Here is a 21,797-nt window from a genome sequence, read left to right as displayed (position 1 = left end):
AGAAAAATTCTCAAGATTATGGTTATAAATTATGTCTTAATGAGTAGGATACAAGAGGATTAGTTGTTTTTCTCATTCTTTACAACATTTTAATTGATTTAATTTAATGAGTAGGAGTAAAAAAGGATAAATTTTAAATTTTAGTTCTTCTGATATTTTTTTAAGCATTTAATCTGGTGAGTAGGTGTTGTGAGGGTAAAATTGGAATTTAATTTAATTTAACTTGATGAGTAGGAGCGAAGGGGGTAAATTTTGAAGTTAAGTTCTTGTATTTTGTTAAGCATTTACTTTGTGAGTAGGAGCTAGGAGAGTAATTTGGAATTTTATTTAATTTAGGGAAAAGGGTAAAAAATGCGCTTAAACTATGCGAACGGAACAAAAATGCCCTCCATTTATAGTTGGGCTCACAAATGCCCTAATCGTCAATATTTTAGCTCAAAAACGCCCTTGCAGTCAATACTTTGGTACATAAATGCCCCTATAGGTACAAAATGGGTTAAAAATGCCCTTTTCCGAAAAAATATATTTTTTCTTTTTAAACACATCTTCTTCCTAATTAAAATATTATTAAAGAATACTATTCTTGTTTTCTTTCTTCTAAAATCACTTTAACAAATAAAAATGTAGGAAATATGTTTTTTCTTCTTAATCTCATTTTATCAATTAAAGAATAACTTCATGTACCCTTTCGACAGATAATATATGTCATATTTATAAGATCATAGTATATCCATCATTATTTTATATTTATATAATAATAAAAAATAATGATAATAAAATAAGAAATATTTTCATTTTTTATTTTTTTTTAATTGAAGTAAGATAAACATTTGCTAATTTTAAAAACATATTATTAGAAAAAGAATGTGTTAAAGAGAAAAAAAATATTTATTTGGAATATGAGCATTTTTGACCCATTAAATAACAATAAGGGCATTTTTGGACCAAAATAATGACGACAAGGGCATTTTTGGACCAAACTACAAATGAAAGGCATTTTTGTTCCTTTCGCATAGTTTAAGGGCATTTTTGAACCTAAGTATTGATGGTAAGGGCATTTTTGAGCCAAAATATAAATGGGGGACATTTTTGTTCCTTTCACATAGTTTAAGGGAATTTTTTACTCTTTTCCATTTAATTTAATTTGATGAGTAGGAACTAGAACCAAGAGGGTAAGTTTTAAATTTAATTTTTGTGATATTTTCTCAAGTATTTAAATTGATAAGTAGGAGCCAGGACCAAGGCAGGTAAATTTAATTTTTTATTTAATTTAATTTGATGAGTAGGAGCTAAGTGGTTAAATTTTAAATTTTAATTTTAGTGATATTTTGTGAAGTATTTAACTTGATAAGTAGGAGCCAAGACCAAGGAGGGTAATTTAGAATTTTATTTAATTTAATTTGACGAGTAGAAACAAAGAGATTCAATTTTGAATTTTAGTTCTTGTAATGTTTTCTTAAGCATTAAATTTCATGAGTAGGAGTCAAGAGAGTAAATCTAGATTTAATTTAATTTAATTTGATGAGTAGAATCCATAAGAGTGAATTTTAAATTTAATTTAATTTAATTTGATGGGTAGGAATCAGGTAAATTTAAAATTTTAAAGATATTTTCTTAATCATTTTATATAGAAATTACGTTCTATTTAGACAGTTTTTAGAAATTACTGTACTCTTAAATAAGAATTAACAATACAAAAGTTAATACTACAGTATACATGAACAATGAAATGATTTATTAATTAATAAATTTTAAAATTTGTGAAATCTTCACATGCAAAATATCACAATTGAGTATTTTAATTAATTAAAAATTAAAGGCGCTTAATAAAATATTATACAGATTAATATCACAATTTATTGATATTTCAGGAGATAAAAACAAATATATTAACACATAAAGTCAAAATGCTCTAAAAAAATATTTTTGAGTATTATAAACACTTATTTTACTGTGAATTCAAAACCAAAAATATGAAGGTCTAGATTTGAAAGTAAAATCACTTATACAAAGGATCTAAACTGGAAATGTAATAAATTATTGTATATAAAAGGAAAATTAGACTGTGATTCTTAAATTTCATGATTGAAAACAAAAGAAGGTATCCAAAATATTCTACTACCATTAATGGCAAATTACTTATTGTGCACGAGTTCACTCAACCAAACAACATGATAATTGATAACTATAATTATACTCATTGTATAAATATTCTACATCATATTTTGTTACATTCTCAATGTAGAAGTTTTGACATGAAAACAAAAAGATCAAGGTCACTAACATAGAAAGGATTCTAAAAACTCCCGTTAAAAAATTGAAGAATGTTGAGCTTCAACAACTGAGCGAGATCGTGAAGGCAAAATTGAACGAAGTTGAAGATGTGGGGAAGCAACAAATGGAGCGTGGTGTTGCGTTTCCATATCAAATCCTTGGAAATGCATTGGCTCATTCTAAGGATGAGTAAAAATCTTCATCAAGTTTCGATGTTTGACCAACTAGGTCTTATGAAATTTACCATATATATGATTCGAATTTTACATTTCAGTATGTTTATCCTAATATGAAATGAAATAAAACTTAACTTATGTCTTTTGTTCAGTATGTGTTAATTTTTCATTTATTATAAATGAAAAATTAACACACACTAAATAAATGACATAAGTTTTATTCCAATTAATATTAGGATAAACATACTGAAAAGTAAAATTCAAATCATAAATATGATAAATTTAATAAAGCATATTTGGTCCAACATCGAAACTTAACGGAAACTTTTACTCATCCCTAGAAGGAGCCAATGCACTTCCAAGGATCTGATATGGAAATGTAATAACACGCTCCATTTGTTGCTTCGCCACATCTTCAACTTCTTTCATGCCTCCAAGATCTCGCTCAGTTGTAGAAACTCAACAATCTTCCAAAATATTTAATGTGAGTTTCTAGCATCCTTTCTATGTTAGTGACCTTAATCTTTCTTTTCATGGAATAACTTCTACTTTATGAATGTAAGAAAATATGATGTAGAACACTGGGACGATGAGTATATTTATAGTGATCAATTATCATATTGTTTGGTAAGAATGAACTCATGTATAATAAGTAATTTTCCATAAATGGTAGTAGAATATTTTGGATCTATTCTTATTAGTTTTCCATAAATGGTAGTAGAATATTTTGGATCTGTTCTTAGATATCCTTTAAATAAGTGGTTTGACTTTCAAATTAGGACCTTCATATTTTGGTGAAACTTCTTGAACTTTTAGTAAAATAAGTATTTATTAGAGTCAAAAATATTTTTTAAATCATTTTGACTTGATGTTGCTACATACTAAATTTGTTTTTCGTTCATGAAATATCAAAATATCGTGATAATAATCCCTATTATATTTTAATAAGCACCTTCAATTTTTAATTAATTGAAATAGTCTTCAAGTGTATCCCATATGAATTCTAATGCCTCTATTTATAGTATTACTTAGAGGCATCCAAAAGGTTAGTTATAAACATGACATTAACCATGAAAGTTATGGAGACAGTGACTATGTAAGTTATGGAGGAATATCAAGGGGGAAAGTTATGGAGTTACTATACATTATAATGTAATTACACCTTGAAGTATGCACATCCACATAAATATATTACATCACTCTCCGTTGAATGTCTAATAATATGCCTCATTAAAACCTTATCAGGAAAAATCATGTGGGAAAAATTCTAGTTAAGGAAAAAGAGTTCGTATATCTTGTAATACGCGTTGGTTGTTGCCTCATTAAAAACTTTGCCTGGAAAATTCATTGGTGCAAAACCTAAGCCAAGGAAAAAAGAGTGCATCATGTATTTACTCCCTCTGATGAAAACATTACTTGATATCTCGGAGACAATGCATTACAATCTTATATCTCAACTTCTCAAATATTGATGCTGACAATCCTTAGTGAATAATTATATTGGATTATAGCTTGAACGGGTCTTTTGAATGTCTATCTCACCATTTGTTGAAGATCATGTGTGAAAAATAATTTCTCTGAAATATGTTTTGGTCCGGTCTCCTTTTATTATATCATCCCTTCAATCGAGCTATACATTATTTTTGTATATGCTGGCAGGAATATCCCTTTCCAAAGGAAAATCACATATTTCTTTAATATGGAAGGTCATGATTCCAACTAAACACATCTCCGACTTACTTCATAGATCAATATTATTTCTGCATGATTTTGAAGAAGTGGTTACTAGTGATGATTCTTTGAATTCCCAGATATTGTTGTGCTTCCACATGTAAACAAATATCTCATTTACGATCAAGCTTTATGTGGATCAAATAAACGTTCTGCATATATATAATTAAAAAAAAATTGACTCGGGGATTGATCATTTCAATTTTATTGAAACTTGTCCTTTGTTCTTATGCTTTGATTATCTCCTCACAAATGCAGGGACTCGGTCCTCTACAGAGTATGATCGTCCAAGTTTATGTGCTATACAGCTGGAAAGCTGTCGCGTCAGAGGTTGGTGAGGTCATCAGTGTACCACACCAATCAGAATGGACGAGGTTGTTTTTCCAGCGGTTAATACTTTTTTATGATTGATATATTCTACATCACAAACAACAAATCATCTCATTCATTCTAAGAGAGAACATTCAAGCTTCAACAAACAACAAGGGACCTCATAGATTGATGATTTGATTCATGAACCTGCTATTATTTTGATTGCTTGTATTTTTGCTTATATTGTACGATTTGTTTCACTTGTGATAGAAACGTTTCAAAACCTGGGTGAATAACTGTAAGAACTTAGTTGAGGACAACTTTTTGTCTTACGATAAAAGTCTATATTAATCAGTGTGGGTTAGTATACTGGGCAATGCATGCATTGCTTTGGCTCATTGAGTAGTTGCATTATTCTCTTGTGTGGTTGTAAATTGTGTTTTACTTTTGCTTGAGAATATTAATAAAAACAGTTTGAAAATCCTGTGAGACAGGTCGTGGTTTTACTCTCTTGAGCAAAGAGGTTTCCACGTAAAGTTGTGTGTGCTATCTTTACTTTCAGTATCATACTTTGTTTTTCATAACTGTGTCAAGGACCTGGTCCTATCGTTGCTAGTGGACGCATACATTCCAACAAGTAGTATCAGAGCTTGAATTTTCTATTTGTGTAACACGAAGAAAATAAAAGATCTTGAAGGAATGGTTGCTCTACCAAGCGTGGAAGAAGGTCAGTGCACCACTAGACCACCCCTCATCAACGGACAATTTTTTGGATGGTGGAAGACGTCATGCATGACTACATCAATGCTGAAGACATTGAGCTATGGGAAGTGATTCTTGATGGACCATACATTCCCACCAAAGATGTAGTGGAAGGAGAACTCACCAAAGTGATTCCCAAAACTAGAAGGGAATTCAATGAAACTGACAGGAAAAATATAGAAAAGAACTATACAGCAAAGAAGCTGCTTGTATATGGGATCGGTCTAGATGAGTACAAAAAAGTCTTTGTGTGCGAGACGGCAAAATAAATATGGACTGTCTCAAAACAACTCATGAAGGAACGACCCAAGTAAAGGATTCCAAAGTAGATATGCTAATAACTCAATATGAGAATTTCAGTATGAAGGAAGGTGAGACCATTCACAAGATGCATACAAGGTTCACTTCCATCACCAACGAACTAAGATGTCTTGGTGAGTCTATTGACTCAAGAAAACAAGTTCGAAAAATTCTCAGGATACTTCCCAAATCATGGGAGAGCAAAGGATATGTTATCACTGAAGTAAGAGATCCGAAGGCACTCACCATAGATGATCTAATTGGAAACCTTCAAACCTACAAGCTGCATAGGCAATAGGGGTCAACTGTGAAGGAAGGAAAGAAGGAGAAATCAGTAGTCTTGAAGATGTCTCTAAACGATGGGTCAGAAGAGGAGGATGAGATGGCATACCTCAGAAGAAGGTTCCAGAAGACAATTAAGAAGCATTTAGGGTTTCAAAAGAAAGGTTCTACCAGCAGAGAAAAAAATGCAAATGATCTTTGCCACAAATGTGGGGAGCCTGGTCATTTTATGAGGGACTGTCAAAGCCAAAAGCAAGAAACTCAGGATTTCAAACCTCATAGAAGGGACCGGGTCCCAGACTATGCAAGAAGAAAGGCTCACACTAATCAAGTAGTGAAGAAAGCCTTTGCAGTCTGGGGAAATGGCTCCAGTGAGTAAGAGGAAGAAGAGGACATTCATGAAGATGTATCAATGATGGTTGTCAAAGATGACGAAATCGTGTTCAACTCCATTTTCTCACTCATGGAAAAATCGGACGATGAAGAGAATCAGGATGAGGTAACCCTCTTTGATCTCAAAAGTGATCTAGATACTTTATCTATTAAAAGATTAAGAAAACTTGTTGCAGTACTAATTGACTCAGTAGATGAACTAACCACCGAAAATATGATGATAAGTGAAAAACTGAGTTTGTGTGAGGATGAAAACGTAGCCCTTAACTCTCAAATGTTTGAAATAAGTGTTAGGATAAGTATTGTAGAAACTGAGAGCATGCAGCCCAACGAGGAACCTGGTACCTCTGAGGGTGGGAAACAGAAACTCAGTGAGCTTTGAGGTTGAATTAGAAGAGAAGTTAAAGGCATCTGAGTTTAAATTAGTTGCTTCTCTTGAAAAGAATTCTCAACTAATGAAGGACCTTAGTAAGATCAAAGAAGAGCTGAACCATTCCCTAAAATGGTCTGATTCGTCTAAAATCCTTTCAAACTTAGCTAATCAGAAGTTCAATAACAAAAAGGGCTTAGCTTGTAGACAGATAAAACTTCCCTACAATCCACACAGGAAATATGTCTCTGTTTCTGACAATCTTCTGTGTACCCATTGTGAAAGAAATGGTCATCTTAAAGAAAAATGTGACTCTCTAAAAAGAGTAAAAGAAAGGCAGGAGAACTTTCTCAAGTCGTGAAAAGGATGTGTAGAAAAGAAAAAGGTACCTGGTCCCAAATACCATTTTAGCAAGAAAACTTTTCCCCCATGGAAATGAAGGTTTCTTATTAAACCTTTTGACAGTTTTTAGGAAGTCCATCTCAAGTGGGTTCCTAAGTCTAATAAGTGATTCTTGTGCAGAAGAGAGGAAGCAGTCAGTGCTGGTACATGGATAGTGGATGCTCAAGGCATATGACTGGAGACACTCAAAACTTCCTCTCATTGGAAGCACACCAGGGTGGTGGTGTGTCGTTTGGTGATGGGAAGAAGGGTTTCATTCTTGGAATTGGGAAAATAGGAAGATCAGCAGCATACTCCATAGACAATGTTCATTATGTGAATGGTTTGAAATACAATCTCTTAAGTGTATCTCAAATCTGTTATAAGGGAAATGAAGTCAAATTGTTGTCTGACTGGTGCCTAGTTACTAACCGTATAACTAACAAAGTTGTCATGTCTGTCAAAAGAGTAAAAAATATGTATGTTGCAGATCTTGACCCAATAAAAGGGGACAATCTTACATGTCTAAGTTCTCAAACTGACAATGCAAATATATGGTATAGACGATTGGGGCATGTGAGCTTTTCACTGCTGAACAAGCTTGTTGCAGGGGAACTTGTCCCCGGACTACCTAAGCTGAAGTTTTCTAACAACAAAGTTTGTGAGGCCTGTGTAAGGGGGAAACAAATGAAATTGTCTTCCAAATTGAAGAAAGGTGTAAGCACAACCAGACCCCTAGAACTTCTCCACATTGATAGGACCTGTCATAATCCAAAGAAGAGGAGGCAAGATGTACATTCTCATAATTGTTGATGATTTTTCAAGGTTCACCTCAAAAATGGTTTTGCGGGCCAAGGATGAGACAACTGGATTATTAATCACTTTTACCATAGAAATTAAAATAAATATCATCTGCAAGATTGCAAGCTTTAAATCAGACTGCGGTGCAAAGTTTGAAAAACACTCAAATTGAAGGATTTTTTTGCTGAAAATGGAATTCATCACAAATTTTCTACACCAAGGACTTCTCAGCAAAATGGGGTTGTGGAGAGGAATAACAGGACCCTAGTGGATATTTCTAGAACCATGTTGATTGACTCAGGACTTCCAATGAACTTTTGGGCAGAAGCAATCAACACAACTTGCAATGTTACAAGCAAATGTCTCATCAGGACAGTGATCAAGAAAACCCCGTATGAGTTTGTTAATGACAGGAAACCTTCAATTGCTCATCTGAAGCCTTTTGGTTGCAAATGCTTCGTATTGAACAATGGAAAGGATGATCTTGGTAAGTTTGATGCCAGGAGTGATGAAGGGGTTTTTGTTGGGTATTCCTCTACTAGCAAGGCATACATAGTTTTCAACAAAAGAACTCTATGTGTTGAAGAAAACATGCATGTGATTTTTGATGAATCTTATGAGAAGAGCAAAGATGAACTAAATGAAGACATTGAATTGGAGGAACTGATGAAGGGTCAACAAGAGAAAGTAATCCAAACTCCTGGAAGTAAGCAGATTTCAAAGGATGGAAAAGGTGCAGAACTCATAGAGGAACCTTGTCCCTCCGGTGCAGCTCATGACGGAGATGTTTAGAAAAATGAGCATGGAGAAGATGAATCTGCTGCTGATCTTGAAGAAGAGATAACTAGAAAGTTCGAATGGAAACATCAATCTCTGCATCCTCTGGACAATCTAGTTTCTCCACTTGACTTTGAATACAAACTAGATCTAAAACAAGAAACTAGTTGTTTATTCAGCTTTAATATCCACCATTGAACCCAACAACATCAAGGAAGCTTTAAGAGATGTTGATTGGGTAGTATCAATGAAGGAAGAACTTCACCAGTTTGAGAGAAGTAAGGGGTGGCACCTGGTCCTAGACCTCTCAACAGAACCTTTATTGGGACTAGATGGGTTTTCAGATACAAACTTGATGAGCATGGAATCATTACCAGAAACAAGTCAAGACTAGTGGTACAAGGATATAATCAGGAGTAAGGGATTGACTATGATGAGACCTTTGCTCCTGTAGCCAGAATGGATGCCATCAGAATTTTAATAGCCTTTGCTGCCTACATGGAGTTCAAACTATTTCAAATGGATGTTAAAAGTGCCTTCCTCAATCGGTATCTGATGGAGGAGGTGTATGTTAAGCAACCTCTAGGTTTTGAAGATGTTGATCTGCCAAACCATGTGTTGAAGCTGGACAAAGTTTTGTATGGTCTAAAGTAAGCTCCCAGAGCTTGGTACGAGCGGCTATCAAAATTCCTTCTGGAAAACAGGTTCAAGAGCGGTAAAATTGATAATACTCTGTTCCTAAAGTCCAGAAGTAAGGAGTTGTTGATTGTGCAGGTATATGTAGATGACATTATATTTGGAGTTACTTCAGATTCAATGTGCAAAAAGTTTGCAGACTTGATGAGTAGTGAATTTGAAATGGGCATGATGGGGGGAGCTTGCATTCTTCCTAGGGCTGCAAATCAAACAGTCCCTTGAGGGTACATCAATATGCCAAGAGAAGTACATAAAAGAATTACACAAAAAATTCAGCATGGTTGAGGCGAAAGTCCTTGACACCCTGATGAGCACAAGTGTGAAAATTGATATGGATGAAGAAGGGATTGATGTGAATCAGACCATGTACAGGGGAATCATCGAATCACTTCTCTATCGCACTGCAAGCAGGACATACATATTTTTTTGTAAGTAGAAATGTGTGTCAGGTTCCAAGAACCACCAAAGGAATCACACTTGAAGGTAGCCAAGCGAATACTGAGATACTTGAAGGGAACACATGACATAGTCCTCTTGTACCCCTTTGGTGACTCTTTTGATCTAATTGGTTATGTTGATACTGAATCTGGTGGTTTTCTTGTTGATCGAAAAAGCACTTCAGGTATGACACATTTCTTTGGATCATCACTGATTTCATGGGGCACCAAGAAACAAAATTCAGTAGATTTTTCTACTGCAGAAAAAGAATATGTGGCTGCTATATCATGTTGTGCTAAACTTTTGTGGATTAAGCAGCAACTCGAAGACTTTGGTGTTTGTTGCTCCCAATTGCACACATAAGTGTACGTGGTCGCGCAAGTAATATAGTGACTCTTAAAATAACCAGATTATCGAAGCCAAATGACTTGTCAATTAACTATTTTTACTAAATTATACTGGTCTAATTATTTATTTAAGAGGGCCAAGAGGAATACAAAAATAAAATAATAAAATTACTTACAATGGTTGGCAAATTCCAGGGCTGCATCATGCAATGAATCTCATGTATCATATTCTTGGCTTAGAACTAATTTAATTTGTCAAGTTACTGATTTACAGGGTTAATTGTATGAGACAGGTTTTAAACCTCTAGTCGCCTACTCCAGTTAGCTGTCTAACTACATCGATGAGCGGGATAAACAAGCCTAACTGGTGAGCATTTATATTTCATCCTGTTTCTTAACCAAGCAAGTTATTCGTCCGGGAGTCACTCCTGAACACAAATCACCTCAACTGAATGGATTGATCAAGCTATCTATACTCTCTAGTTTATCTAACCCCTCCTCTCTCGATTTTAAGATTAGACTATACATTTATCTTATGGTGATCAAGCATAAAATACTAAAACAAGAATATAAGAGTAACTTACAATGACAACCAATAATTAATTCATAGACCTTAAATAGTCAACATTCGATTCTTAGTTACAGCCCCAGAACAAAGGCATTTAGCCACTAATTTAAGAAAACAAGAAGAAGATAAGAACCCTAAAAAGTATTGACAACTTTCTACTCCCTATAATTGATCTCCCCCTAATAATTATTTCTACGGACTATTTATAGATATAGAAAATCCTAAATAAAATAATTGAGTCCAAAACAAATTGGGAAACCAAAACCAACCGGAACTTGATTTCCGCGTGAAAGAGTATTGCCGCCTCAGGCTTCAGAGTTGTTTCGCCTCATGTGAATGACACGTTGCAGTAGACTAGCAGTTCAATTTGAATTCTGCCGATATATTCAATTTATATAAATATTTAAATAATATTCAATTTAATGCATTAAGCTGCCTGCTTGATGTCCTTTTTCAATCTTCTATCTTTAATTCGTTTTCGCTCCAAACTTCTTCATTTTCCCACTAATTTAATCCTACAAATAAAATACACTATTTAGCACAATTCATAAAATTCATGCTCAAAAAAGGCAAATATAAATAATAAATGTGAGGTAAATAATTATAAGAAAATATATTTTTGGCCTTACATCAACACCCTACACTTAAACTTTTGCTTGTCCTCGAGCAAACATTAAAGCTCATCTCAAAAATCATACTAGGAATGCCATCACTTTGGTTAATACAAATAATTATGCCATATACCAATTTCAAAACATCAAGTAGACTTCTAAGTCATTATGCAAGATATCCAAATAAACAACAAACCTCTAACCTCCTAACCTTAAGAAAGGACTTTGAACTCATCAAATTTAAGCTTGCTCCCCTACTCTCATCAAAGAAAGTTAATAAAATCACCTATCCATCATAAAACAAGTGCCTTCATAAGAAGAAAAAGTCCACACACTCAATTCAAAAGATTGAATATAAATTAAGTACTTCATATCAAGAACAACTCTCACACTCACAAAACAAATTCACATGTATGCACAAAGAACCATAGGCTTGTCCATTATCTACATATCCACTAATTAAACATGCTTGAATAGAATCAAATAGGACTTTAACGGATTGTAATGTAGGCTAGGGGACGGGTAGGAAAACTATATAATAGTCACTTACACTTCCTTAAGCACTTTGTAATTTTAGCTTCAGTACCCATTATTTTCTTCTCTTTATTTTCAGCCCTCTCTTCAACAATTATTTCACAAGTAATTCTCATCATCTCAAGAATGTTTCAATCATTTTTTTTCTTTTTATTTTTTTTTAAAAAGTTTTCCTTCATAATAGCCACCGTCAACTTACGTATTTTACATGCGTTAAGGTGCGCGATGTCCTTGGAAGTACCAGGGCCATCATCAAGGTAACTTCTTTTGCTCATCTCTTTTTTTTCACATTACATTCTTTCAAAGAGGGCTTTTTAAGCACAGTGTAGCTATCATTTATTACATTTTCACTCAACCATCCGTGTTTCTCAGAATTGATAATTAGAATAAGTCTATGCTATAATGCACAAGGAAGCAAGGTGAAAAAACTAGGGATTCAACAAAATAGTCAAGGGCAAAATATGTCTACCAACAAAAGGCTACAGGTTCAAAAGGGCTAACTAGTGATATATAATATCTGGAAAGGCTAAAATTTACCAGACAAATCAAAAGAAATCCTATTATCATCTCCTAAACAAAGCAACACTTTTTTATTTTTCTTCAATAACATACAGGGCAGGTTCTAGACTAAGAAGCAAAACATGGAATAAACAAATTCTCACCACGCATGGCACAAGTGTTGGTGTTAACAGCTAAAGAAAAACATACGACAGAAGAAAAAAAAGAGATATTTTTATTAAGCTGAAAGAACAAAATATTTAAATAGAAGGAACTCCTAACAATCTGCAGTAAATAATGCAGTAACTGAAAAACAGAATCTTCCTATTAACTAGGCACTAAGTCTACCAACAACTCTACATGCCTAAAGACTAGGACACTCACAACTAAAAGACAAACAGAAAATATCTATCTTCTGAAAACAGAAAACACATCAGCAGCCATGTCATTATGCCAACTCAACATCAATTAACAGCTCATGAGGCAGATTTCAACACTCCTCCTTGCATCAAGAGCTGGAAATTCCAAGTTCCTTTCTCAAGAACTCAAATTTGCTTGCCGGAAGAGCTTTTGTAAATATATCAGCCAGCTGCTCTTCTGTTCTGCAATATACCAGATTCACTAAACCATCCTCTTGCACTTCTCTAAGAAAATATAGTTTCACATTGAAATGCTTGGTCTTTCTATGAAAAACTGGGTTGTGAGAAATAGCAATGGCAGCTTGGTTGTCCACAAATATCTCAGTGCTTTCCTTCATCTCCAACCCAAGATCGCAAAAGATTTTCTTTATCCATAAAGCTTGATTGACCGCAGCTGTAGCAGCAATGAATTCTGCCTCTGCAGTTGATTGAGCAACAATCTCTTGTTTTTTTGAACACCAAGAAAAGCATCCAGCGCAAAAAATAAAACAGTACCCTGAAGTACTTTTCATATCTTCAGCGGAACCACCCCAATCACTGTCAGAAAATCCTTGAAGTTTAAAATTCTGGCATTTGCTAAATTTGACTCCATAGTCCATTGTGCCTTTGACATATCTGAGTACTCTTTTTGCAGCTTGCATATGCAATTCACTAGGAGAATTCAAGAATCGGGATAGTACACTTACAGCATACAATATATCTGGCCTTGTTGCTGTAAGATACATCAAACATCCTATCAAGCTTCTGTAGCTTCCTTCTTGTACTCGTTCAGCACCATCGTCCTTCATTAACTTCTCCTTTTGATTCATAGGCGTACTCATGCTTTTGCAATCGTCCATTCTAAATTTCCTCAGAATTTCTTTTGCATACTTCTTCTGACAAATGAATATTTGATCTTGGATTTGTTTAACCTCCATTCCAAGAAAGAAAGCCATCTCTCCAAGATCCGTCATTTCAAAGACTTTTATCATCTCCTTTTTCAACTCTTCTATGAGCACAACATTACTCCCTGTTACTAAAAGATCATCAACATACAAAGAAATTATAATAATGTCAGAGTTAACATGCTTTACGTAAAGAGTAGATTCACTTAGGCTTTTTTGAAAACCTAAGTCGGAAAGATGATCATTGATTCTACTGTACCAAGCCCTTGGAGCTTGTTTTAATCCATAGAGGGCCTTTTTCAGCAAGTAGACTTTGTCTTCCTGTCCTTCTGCAACAAATCCTTCAGGCTGCTCAACATAGATTTCTTCTTGCAAGAAACCATTCAAAAAAGCTGATTTAACATCCAGTTGGTAAATTTTCCAACCCTTTTGTGCTGCAATTGCCAAAAGAAGCCTGATTGTGTCAAGTCTTGCGACTGGTGCAAATGTTTCAGAAAAATCTACACCAAAAATCTGAGCATAACCCTTCACCACAAGCCTAGCTTTGTGTTTGTTCACCGAACCATCTGCATTTAGCTTAGTTCTGTAAACCCATTTAACACCAATAACCTTTCTGTCTGGAGGCCTTTCTACCAGCTTCCATGTGTCATTTTTCTCGATCATGGTTAGCTCCTCCTGCATTGCGACTATCCATTTCTTGTCTCTTTCAGCTTCTGCATATTCAGCAGGTTCAAATACAGCTACATTGCATCTTTGATAGATATCTGAGAGTGATCTGGTTCCTCGAATGGGAGGATGATCTACTCGTTCCTCAAAATTGTGCAACTCATTAGCTTCTCTTTCTTGCTTTTCTCCATCCCCATCCCATTGCTTTTGTTCTACAAAGTCCACATCTCTGCTTACCAAAATTTTTCCAGTTTGTGGTTGGAAAATTCTGAAAGCTTTTGACTACAGGCTATAGCCAATGAAAATTCCAGGTTCTGCCTTCTTGTCAAGTTTATCCCTTTTCGGCTGAGGTATGTGAGAAAAACATAAGCAACCAAAAATCTTGAGATTCTTTAGTAAAGGTTTGTACCCATGCCAAGCTTCAAAAGGTGTTTGACCACTCACTGCCTTTGTAGGCAACCTATTCAACAGAAATACAGCAGTATTGGCTGCCTCTGCCCAAAACTTTTTGGGAAGCTCTTTCTCGTGCAACATACACCTTGACATCTCCATGATTGTCCTATTCTTCCTTTCACTTACTCCATTTTGCTGGGGAGTATATGGAGTAGTAAGTTGATGCTCTATTCCAGCAACTTCACAAAAGTCTTTGAACTGATCCGAAGTGTATTCAGTCCCATTATCTGATCTGAGCACTTGTAGTTTGCAGCCGCTTTGATTTTCTACCAAGGCTTTGAATTTCCAAAAAACTACAGCAACCTCCGATTTGAATCTTAAGAAGTATATCCAACACATCCTTGTTAGATCATCAATAAAAATTATGTAATACCTGCTTCCTTTCAATGATGGAGTTCTTTGGGGGCCTCCAAGATCTGTATGAATCAGCTGCAATTTATGAGTCGCTCTCCAAGTTGATTTTGGGAATGGCAATCTTGTCTGCTTACCAAATTGACATGCCTCACAACTTGGGAGTTCCTCTTCAAGTGGAGGTAAACCTTTTGCCAACCCTTTTTTCTGCATATACAAAAGCGCCCTGTGGTGGAAGTGACCCAACCGTTTGTGCCAAGTTTCTGCAACACTGGACTGACTTGGAAAAGCTATTTGTTCTTCCTCCATTGGATTCAAAGAAAAGCTTTTACCCTGCATTTTAATTCTAAATAGTTCCTGACCACTTAGATCAATGATCAGACACGCCTTATCTTCAAAAAATAATTTGAACCCATTTTCAAGTAGTTGTCCAACACTTAATAAATTCTGATCAAGTTCAGGAACAAACAGAACTTCAGAAATAAGTTTTGTACCTGTATAACTCTCAATAGCCACAGTCCCCTTTCCTTTTGCAGGAAGGTATTCTCCATTTCCAATCCTGACTCTTGATGTTGTTGTTCTATCAAGCCTTTTGAAAAGCTTTTCATCACTAGTCATGTGGTTTGTACAACCACTATCAATAAGCCAACTGTCAGTTGAAATACTAGATGCAAAACATGATGCAACAAATAGTTGTTCTTCCTCATGTTCATTTGCAACTTGAGCTTCTCCTTGTTGCTGTTGTCCTTTTTCCTTGCAGATGATCTCAGCATGCCCAAGTTTTTGACATTTTCGACATCTCATATCCGGCTTTCTCCAGCATTTGAAGTGAGGATGATTCTTCCTTCCACAATATTGACACGGAGGGAATTTTTCTCCTCTGTGGCTGCCTGAATTTTGGCTACTTCCATTACCAGCGGAAACCTGATTATTTTCAGCATAATTCTTCTTCCCTTTGATTTTCTTGTATTTGTTTCCAGGATGGTTTTGCAACTTGGCCTGAAGTGCACCTTCTACCGACCCTTCCTGTCTCATTAACCTTCTTTGCTCTTGTGCCTGCAATGCATTTAGTAATTCTGCCAAAGTGATCTTTGACAGATCCTTAGTATTTTCTAAGGAAGCTATGGTTGGTTCAAACTTCTCAGGTAATGTAACAAGAAGCTTCTCAATAACTCTGCTATCAGGAAGCTTATTGCCCAACATTCTTACCTTGATCACAATGCTAAGAAGCCTATCTGAGTATTCTTTGACAGTTTCAGAATCTTTCATTCTTTGTATCTCAAATTCTCTAATGAGATTCATAACTTTCATACCTTTGATTCGCTCATCTCCTTGGTATTCTTCTTTTAGAAAATCCCAGATTGCTTTTGCCGATTCCAACGTCATGATTCTAGAAAAAATTGTAGGTGAAAGTGCAGCATATAAGCAAGATTTCGCCTTGGATTTTCTTGTCTTCCTTTCCTTGTGAAGTTTGATCTGAGCCATTGTTGGATTGCCTGGTAAAACAGGAATTTCGTAATCCTCCTCTACTGCTTCCCAGAGATCACATGCCTCCATGTGAGTTTGCATCTTGATAGCCCATACTTGGTAGTTCTCTCCATCAAACACTGGTGGAGAAATAGCATAAGAACCAGAAGAGTGTTCTGAATCCATGTGTTCTGATGGCTTTTCAGGGCAACAGGTAGGGACTTTGTTGATGGTTCACTCAGACTGCACTCACAAGTCACTCACAAGTCCCTTAAGAAGAGAGCTTTGATACCAATTTGTTGGTGTTAACAGCTAAAGAAAAACATACGACAGAAGAAAAAAAAGAGATATTTTTATTAAGCTGAAAGAACAAAATATTTAAATAGAAGGAACTCCTAACAATCTGCAGTAAATAATGCAGTAACTGAAAAACAGAATCTTCCTATTAACTAGGCACTAAGTCTACCAACAACTCTACATGCCTAAAGACTAGGACACTCACAACTGAAAGACAAACAGAAAATATCTATCTTCTGAAAACAGAAAACACATCAGCAGCCATGTCATTATGCCAACTCAACATCAATTAACAGCTCATGAGGCAGATTTCAACAACAAGTATCAATCAAGATGGATCATTTCCCCTTCTAAGTGAGACATGATCATAACAAACTACAAAATTAAAAAAACTATATACAAAGTCACAACCATGAGCTTAGGTGTCAAAGAGTCTGTAATTTCCTTATCAATCAAGCATTCACAAGAAAGTACTACTAAAAAATTAGGCCTAAATAGCAAGTATCACGCCACTCAAAAGGGTCTTTTCTTTTCTCTCAATTTTTTTTAAAAATAAAACTTATTCCTAAAAAAATAAAAGGCAATCGGTTCAAAGGGACTATCCACGGGAAAAGAACCAAAAACAGAAGCCAAGGAACCCATCCTAAAAAAAAAGACTCAATAAAACATTAAAAACTAGGAATTCATTCCTCCACCCCACACTAAAAAATATGATATGTCCCCAAAGCATCAAATGTAATTTAAAACAAGGGTTAGAAAAACTCTCTGAGGCCTTTAGGCCTAGCTAGTAGCATGTTCCCTTTATTTTCATCAAGGGTCGTACGCACCCCACACTAAAGCTCAAACGTGCTCCTTAGCTTCAAATTTTTGGGTACTCAGACTTCCCCTAATCTGCAAAAACAAGACCAAAAGAAAAAATTGCACTAATAAAATAAAAATAAAATAATAAGTTACACCACTAGTTTGGTTGCCTTCCAATAAGCGTCTAATTTAACGTTGAGGCACGACACAAGTAAATTCACCACTTTTCTTTCCACTTTGATCTTATGAATTGTACTTCTAACTTTGCATCTATTTTTTCTGCTCCTCTCTAGGGGAGGTGGTATAAATATAAAGGAATCAAGTAATTTATGTCGCATCTTGCACTTCCTGGCCCTTATATGAGGAATGTCATTTTGTCTACATGGACTAAAAAACATTAGAATGTAGGAGCCTTGTTCCTCATCTATACACTCATCCATTAGTTCAAATTTTATAGAAAAGTGTTTTGAATGAGATTCAAGTTGCCTCAACTCCAAAGCAACATTTTTTACAGCATTCTCACTTTTGTACTCTTTCTCAACATTGATATTAAGGAATAAGGTGTAGTTGAATGGTTGTAATTCCTCTTTTTACTCCACTAGTTGGTCATTATCCACGACAATTGGTAATTGGGCATCAGACGCCTCAATCTTTTTGTTCAAGTGAGTCTCAAAGTCATGAATATCTGAGCCAAATTGATCTATTTCTTGTGTGAGTTCAACACTTCCTTCAATCATTTGGGTTGTCATGTATGTTAGCCCATCACAGATAGATTCTTCAAGCTTTAGAAGTTGAGTTTGTCCTTGTATCCAATATTGGCTCACTATCTCTGTTTCTCCATAAATTTTTCCTTGTTGGGCTTTAATCTCTTCTAATTCAGCTTGGATTATAATTTCTAATTGAATAGCATCACACTAATCCAATAATTTCATGAATTTTTTGTGCTCTTCCACACATTCAAATAATTGTTCGGTGATTTTTGAATTAACCTTGTCCAACATGTCCATACATTCCATAAGTGAATTCACATTGCGCGCCTCTCCACTTCATCGCCCCTACCAATATCACAAATAACAAAATAATTATAATAGCGGTTAGGGGGAAGGGAATGAGATTTAGGACAACCATTCCAATGAATATATTGACGATCAGATCTATGACATAAAGGACATTCATCAACCAACCACAATTTATCCCAAGCATCCATATCAATATGAGTACCAAATTATTCAAAGAAAAAAAAATTAATTGTTGAAAAAAAAACTAATTAAAAAAACAAAAAAATAAATAAATAACAAGAAAAAGTATAACCTAGAAAAATAGATAATTTCTAAGTCCCCGGCAACGGCACCAAAAACTTGTTGCTCCCAATTGTACACGCAAGTGTACGTGGTCGCGCAAGTAATACTTATAGTGGCTCTTAAAAGAACCAGATTATTGAACCCAAAGAACTTGTCAATTAACTATTTTTACTAAATTATACTAGTATAATTATTTATTTAAGAGTGCCAAAAGGAATGCAAGAATAAAATAATAAAATTACTTACGATGGTTGGAAAATTCTAGGGCTGCAGCGTTCAATGAATCTCATGTATCATATTCTTGGCTTAGAACTAATTTTAGTTATCAAGTTACTGGTTTACAGGGTTAATTGTATGAGTCGGGTTTTAAACCACTAGTTGCCTACTTTAGTTATCTATCTAACTACATCATTGAGCGGAGATAAACAGGCCTAACTGGCGAGCATTTATATTTCATCCTATTTCGTAACCAAGCAAGTTGTTCGTCCGGGAGTCACTCCTGAACACAAATCACCTCAACTTAATGGGTTGATCAAGCTCTCTATATTCTCTAGCCTTTCTAACCAATCCTCTCTCGATTTTAAGATTAGGCAATACATTTATTTTATGGTGATCAAGCATAAAAATACTAAACCAGAATATAGAAGTAACTTACAATGACAACCAATAATGAATTCATAGACCTTAAATAATCAACATTCGATTCGTAGCTACAGCCCCAGAACAAAGGCGTTTAGCCACTAATTTCTAATAAAACAAGAAGATGAAAAGAACCCTAAAAAGTTTTGACAACTTTCTACTCCCTATAATTGACCTCCCCCTAATAATTATTTTTATGGAATATTTATAGATGTATAAAACCCTAAATAAAATAATTGAGTCCAAAACAAATTGGGAAACCAAAACCAAGAGGAACTTGATTTCCGCGTGAAAGAGTACCGCCGCCTCAAGCTTTGGAGTTGTTTCGCCTCATGTGAATGACGCGTGACAGTAGGCCAGCAGTTCAATTTGAATTCCACCGATATTTTCAATTTATATAAATATTCAATTTAATCCATTAAGCCGCCTGCTTGATTTCCTTCTTCAATCCTCCATTTTTAATTCGTTTTTGCTCCAAAATTCTTTATTTTCCCACCCATTTAAATTTAGCACAATTCATGCTCAAAAAGGGAAAATATAAACAATAAATGTGAGCCAAATAAGAAAATATATTTTTTGCCTCACATCAGTTCTCACAGACACTATTCCTCTAATATGCGACAATACAAATGCAATGAACATGGCCAAAATTATTGTTCAGCATAAGAGGACCGAACACATAGATGTGAGACACCACTTTCTCAGGAATAGTGTTGAGAAGAACAGTGTGGTGATGAGGTACTGTAGAACTGAAGATCAAGTGCCTGATATTTTCACCAAGGCATTGAGCAAAGAAAATTTCATCAAGAACAAACTGAAGCTAGGGATGCACAAGATCACCTGATTCCATAACAAGTTTACATGAAACCTTTCATTTGACTATGTTAGGGAGGGCGGGTATCTATACTAGTTATATTTCTTATCGACTGTGAATTCACATCCGGTACCTTACTCTAGGTACACACTCATGGCATGTTGTCTAAAGGGAATATCTAATCATACATGCAAGGCTATCTATGGTGTTAGTATCACTCTTGCTACATAACTTTCTGTCAATGGTCACTGCCACGTGTCTTCTTCCCATTTATGGTGTTAGTTTCAGACGTCCTTTCACTTTAAATCGAAGAGTCGCTACTTTTCAGGGACCCGATACCCCGTTAAATACAACCTCTTAAGTGAATCCAAAATATCCCAAACTCTTTCTATTCTTCTCTTGAATTCTCTCTTTATTATTCAAATCCTCTCTCTTCTCTCAAATGAAATGGCTAATTCTTCTTCTTCGAAACTCCCTCTCTCCCAAGAAATTGAAACTCCTAATTCATTCAATTTTTCAACTCCTCCCTTAGAAGAATTCCCGTCTACACCAGTATGTGGGGTTGGTGAGCCTGCTTACTCTGTCGTACCCTATAGTGAAATGGTGGCATCTCCTGCACTCAATTCTGGGGAAATCTTACCTTGTTCTCCAAGTTTAGTTCTATCTAGTGAGAAATCCAAAAATTCTGAGGCCCAGTCAATTGTGAAGCTCGGTCTTGAGACACCCACTAAAGATTTAGAAGTTGTGTCTAGGGCTGTGTAATCTACCATGTCTGAGCGACTGTTTGAAAGAGATCTGCCTGAGGGCAAAGGTATAGAGTCCAACATCTTAGCGGCTGCAGAGGAATAGAAAGCAGTTCAAAGCTTAGCCACTCGCAGGGGAGACATTCAACCAACACTGTTGGAAGAAGAGTTGAGATCGCCGAAGAAGGTCCCTCCTAGTACTCAACCTGTGTTCGACCAAACTCCTCAATCATTTTATGGTGGTAGAGAGGAAGAGGAGGAAGAAGAAACTCTTTTGGTTTGGCGCAGAAAAAGGTTTCGAGGTTCTAATGCTTTGACTATAGTTGTCCCAGATCTGGAAGCACTTGATGATGTACCTGAAACTAAACTCGACAATGAGCCTACTGAATCTGAAAGGAAAAGAAAATGAAAGGTCATGGGAAAGATGGTAGAGTGTCACACCAAAGAAGACAACAAATGATATGTAACCTGGGGAGAGGTTAAAACGATGATGGGAAGTGCCATAGGGGAAAATGAAATCCAACTAGAAAGAAACTGGAGACGAAGAATCTGATGACATTGCTAGAGATGTGGATAGTGGCAAATGATAGGTTGAACGGGTCAAGGCTAAAGGGGGTCACAAGTCAGTGATGAAATCTCCGGGGAAGAAGGACAAGGAATTTAAATGGGCTCCTATGAAACCAAAACCCGTAAAGGGACCTGGTCGTCCTA

General features: G+C 35.5%; 1 protein-coding gene across 1 annotated transcript; it reads left to right on the top strand.

The window, feature by feature from the left end:
* Positions 1-6,252: 6,252 nt before the first annotated feature.
* LOC125877656 (uncharacterized) lies at positions 6,253-8,574 on the top strand. Its single transcript, XM_049558913.1, has 4 exons — positions 6,253-6,336; positions 6,539-6,925; positions 7,123-7,773; positions 7,957-8,574. Exons 1-4 carry the CDS (start codon positions 6,253-6,255, stop codon positions 8,572-8,574), a joined length of 1,740 nt encoding a protein of 579 aa, XP_049414870.1.
* The last annotated feature ends 13,223 nt before the right edge of the window (positions 8,575-21,797 follow it).

Source organism: Solanum stenotomum, chromosome 1, assembly GCF_019186545.1.
Source record: "Solanum stenotomum isolate F172 chromosome 1, ASM1918654v1, whole genome shotgun sequence".
NCBI classification, from domain to species: Eukaryota; Viridiplantae; Streptophyta; class Magnoliopsida; order Solanales; family Solanaceae; genus Solanum; species Solanum stenotomum.
Note: the sequence above shows the minus strand (reverse complement) of the source record. Positions and strands in the feature narration are given on the sequence as shown.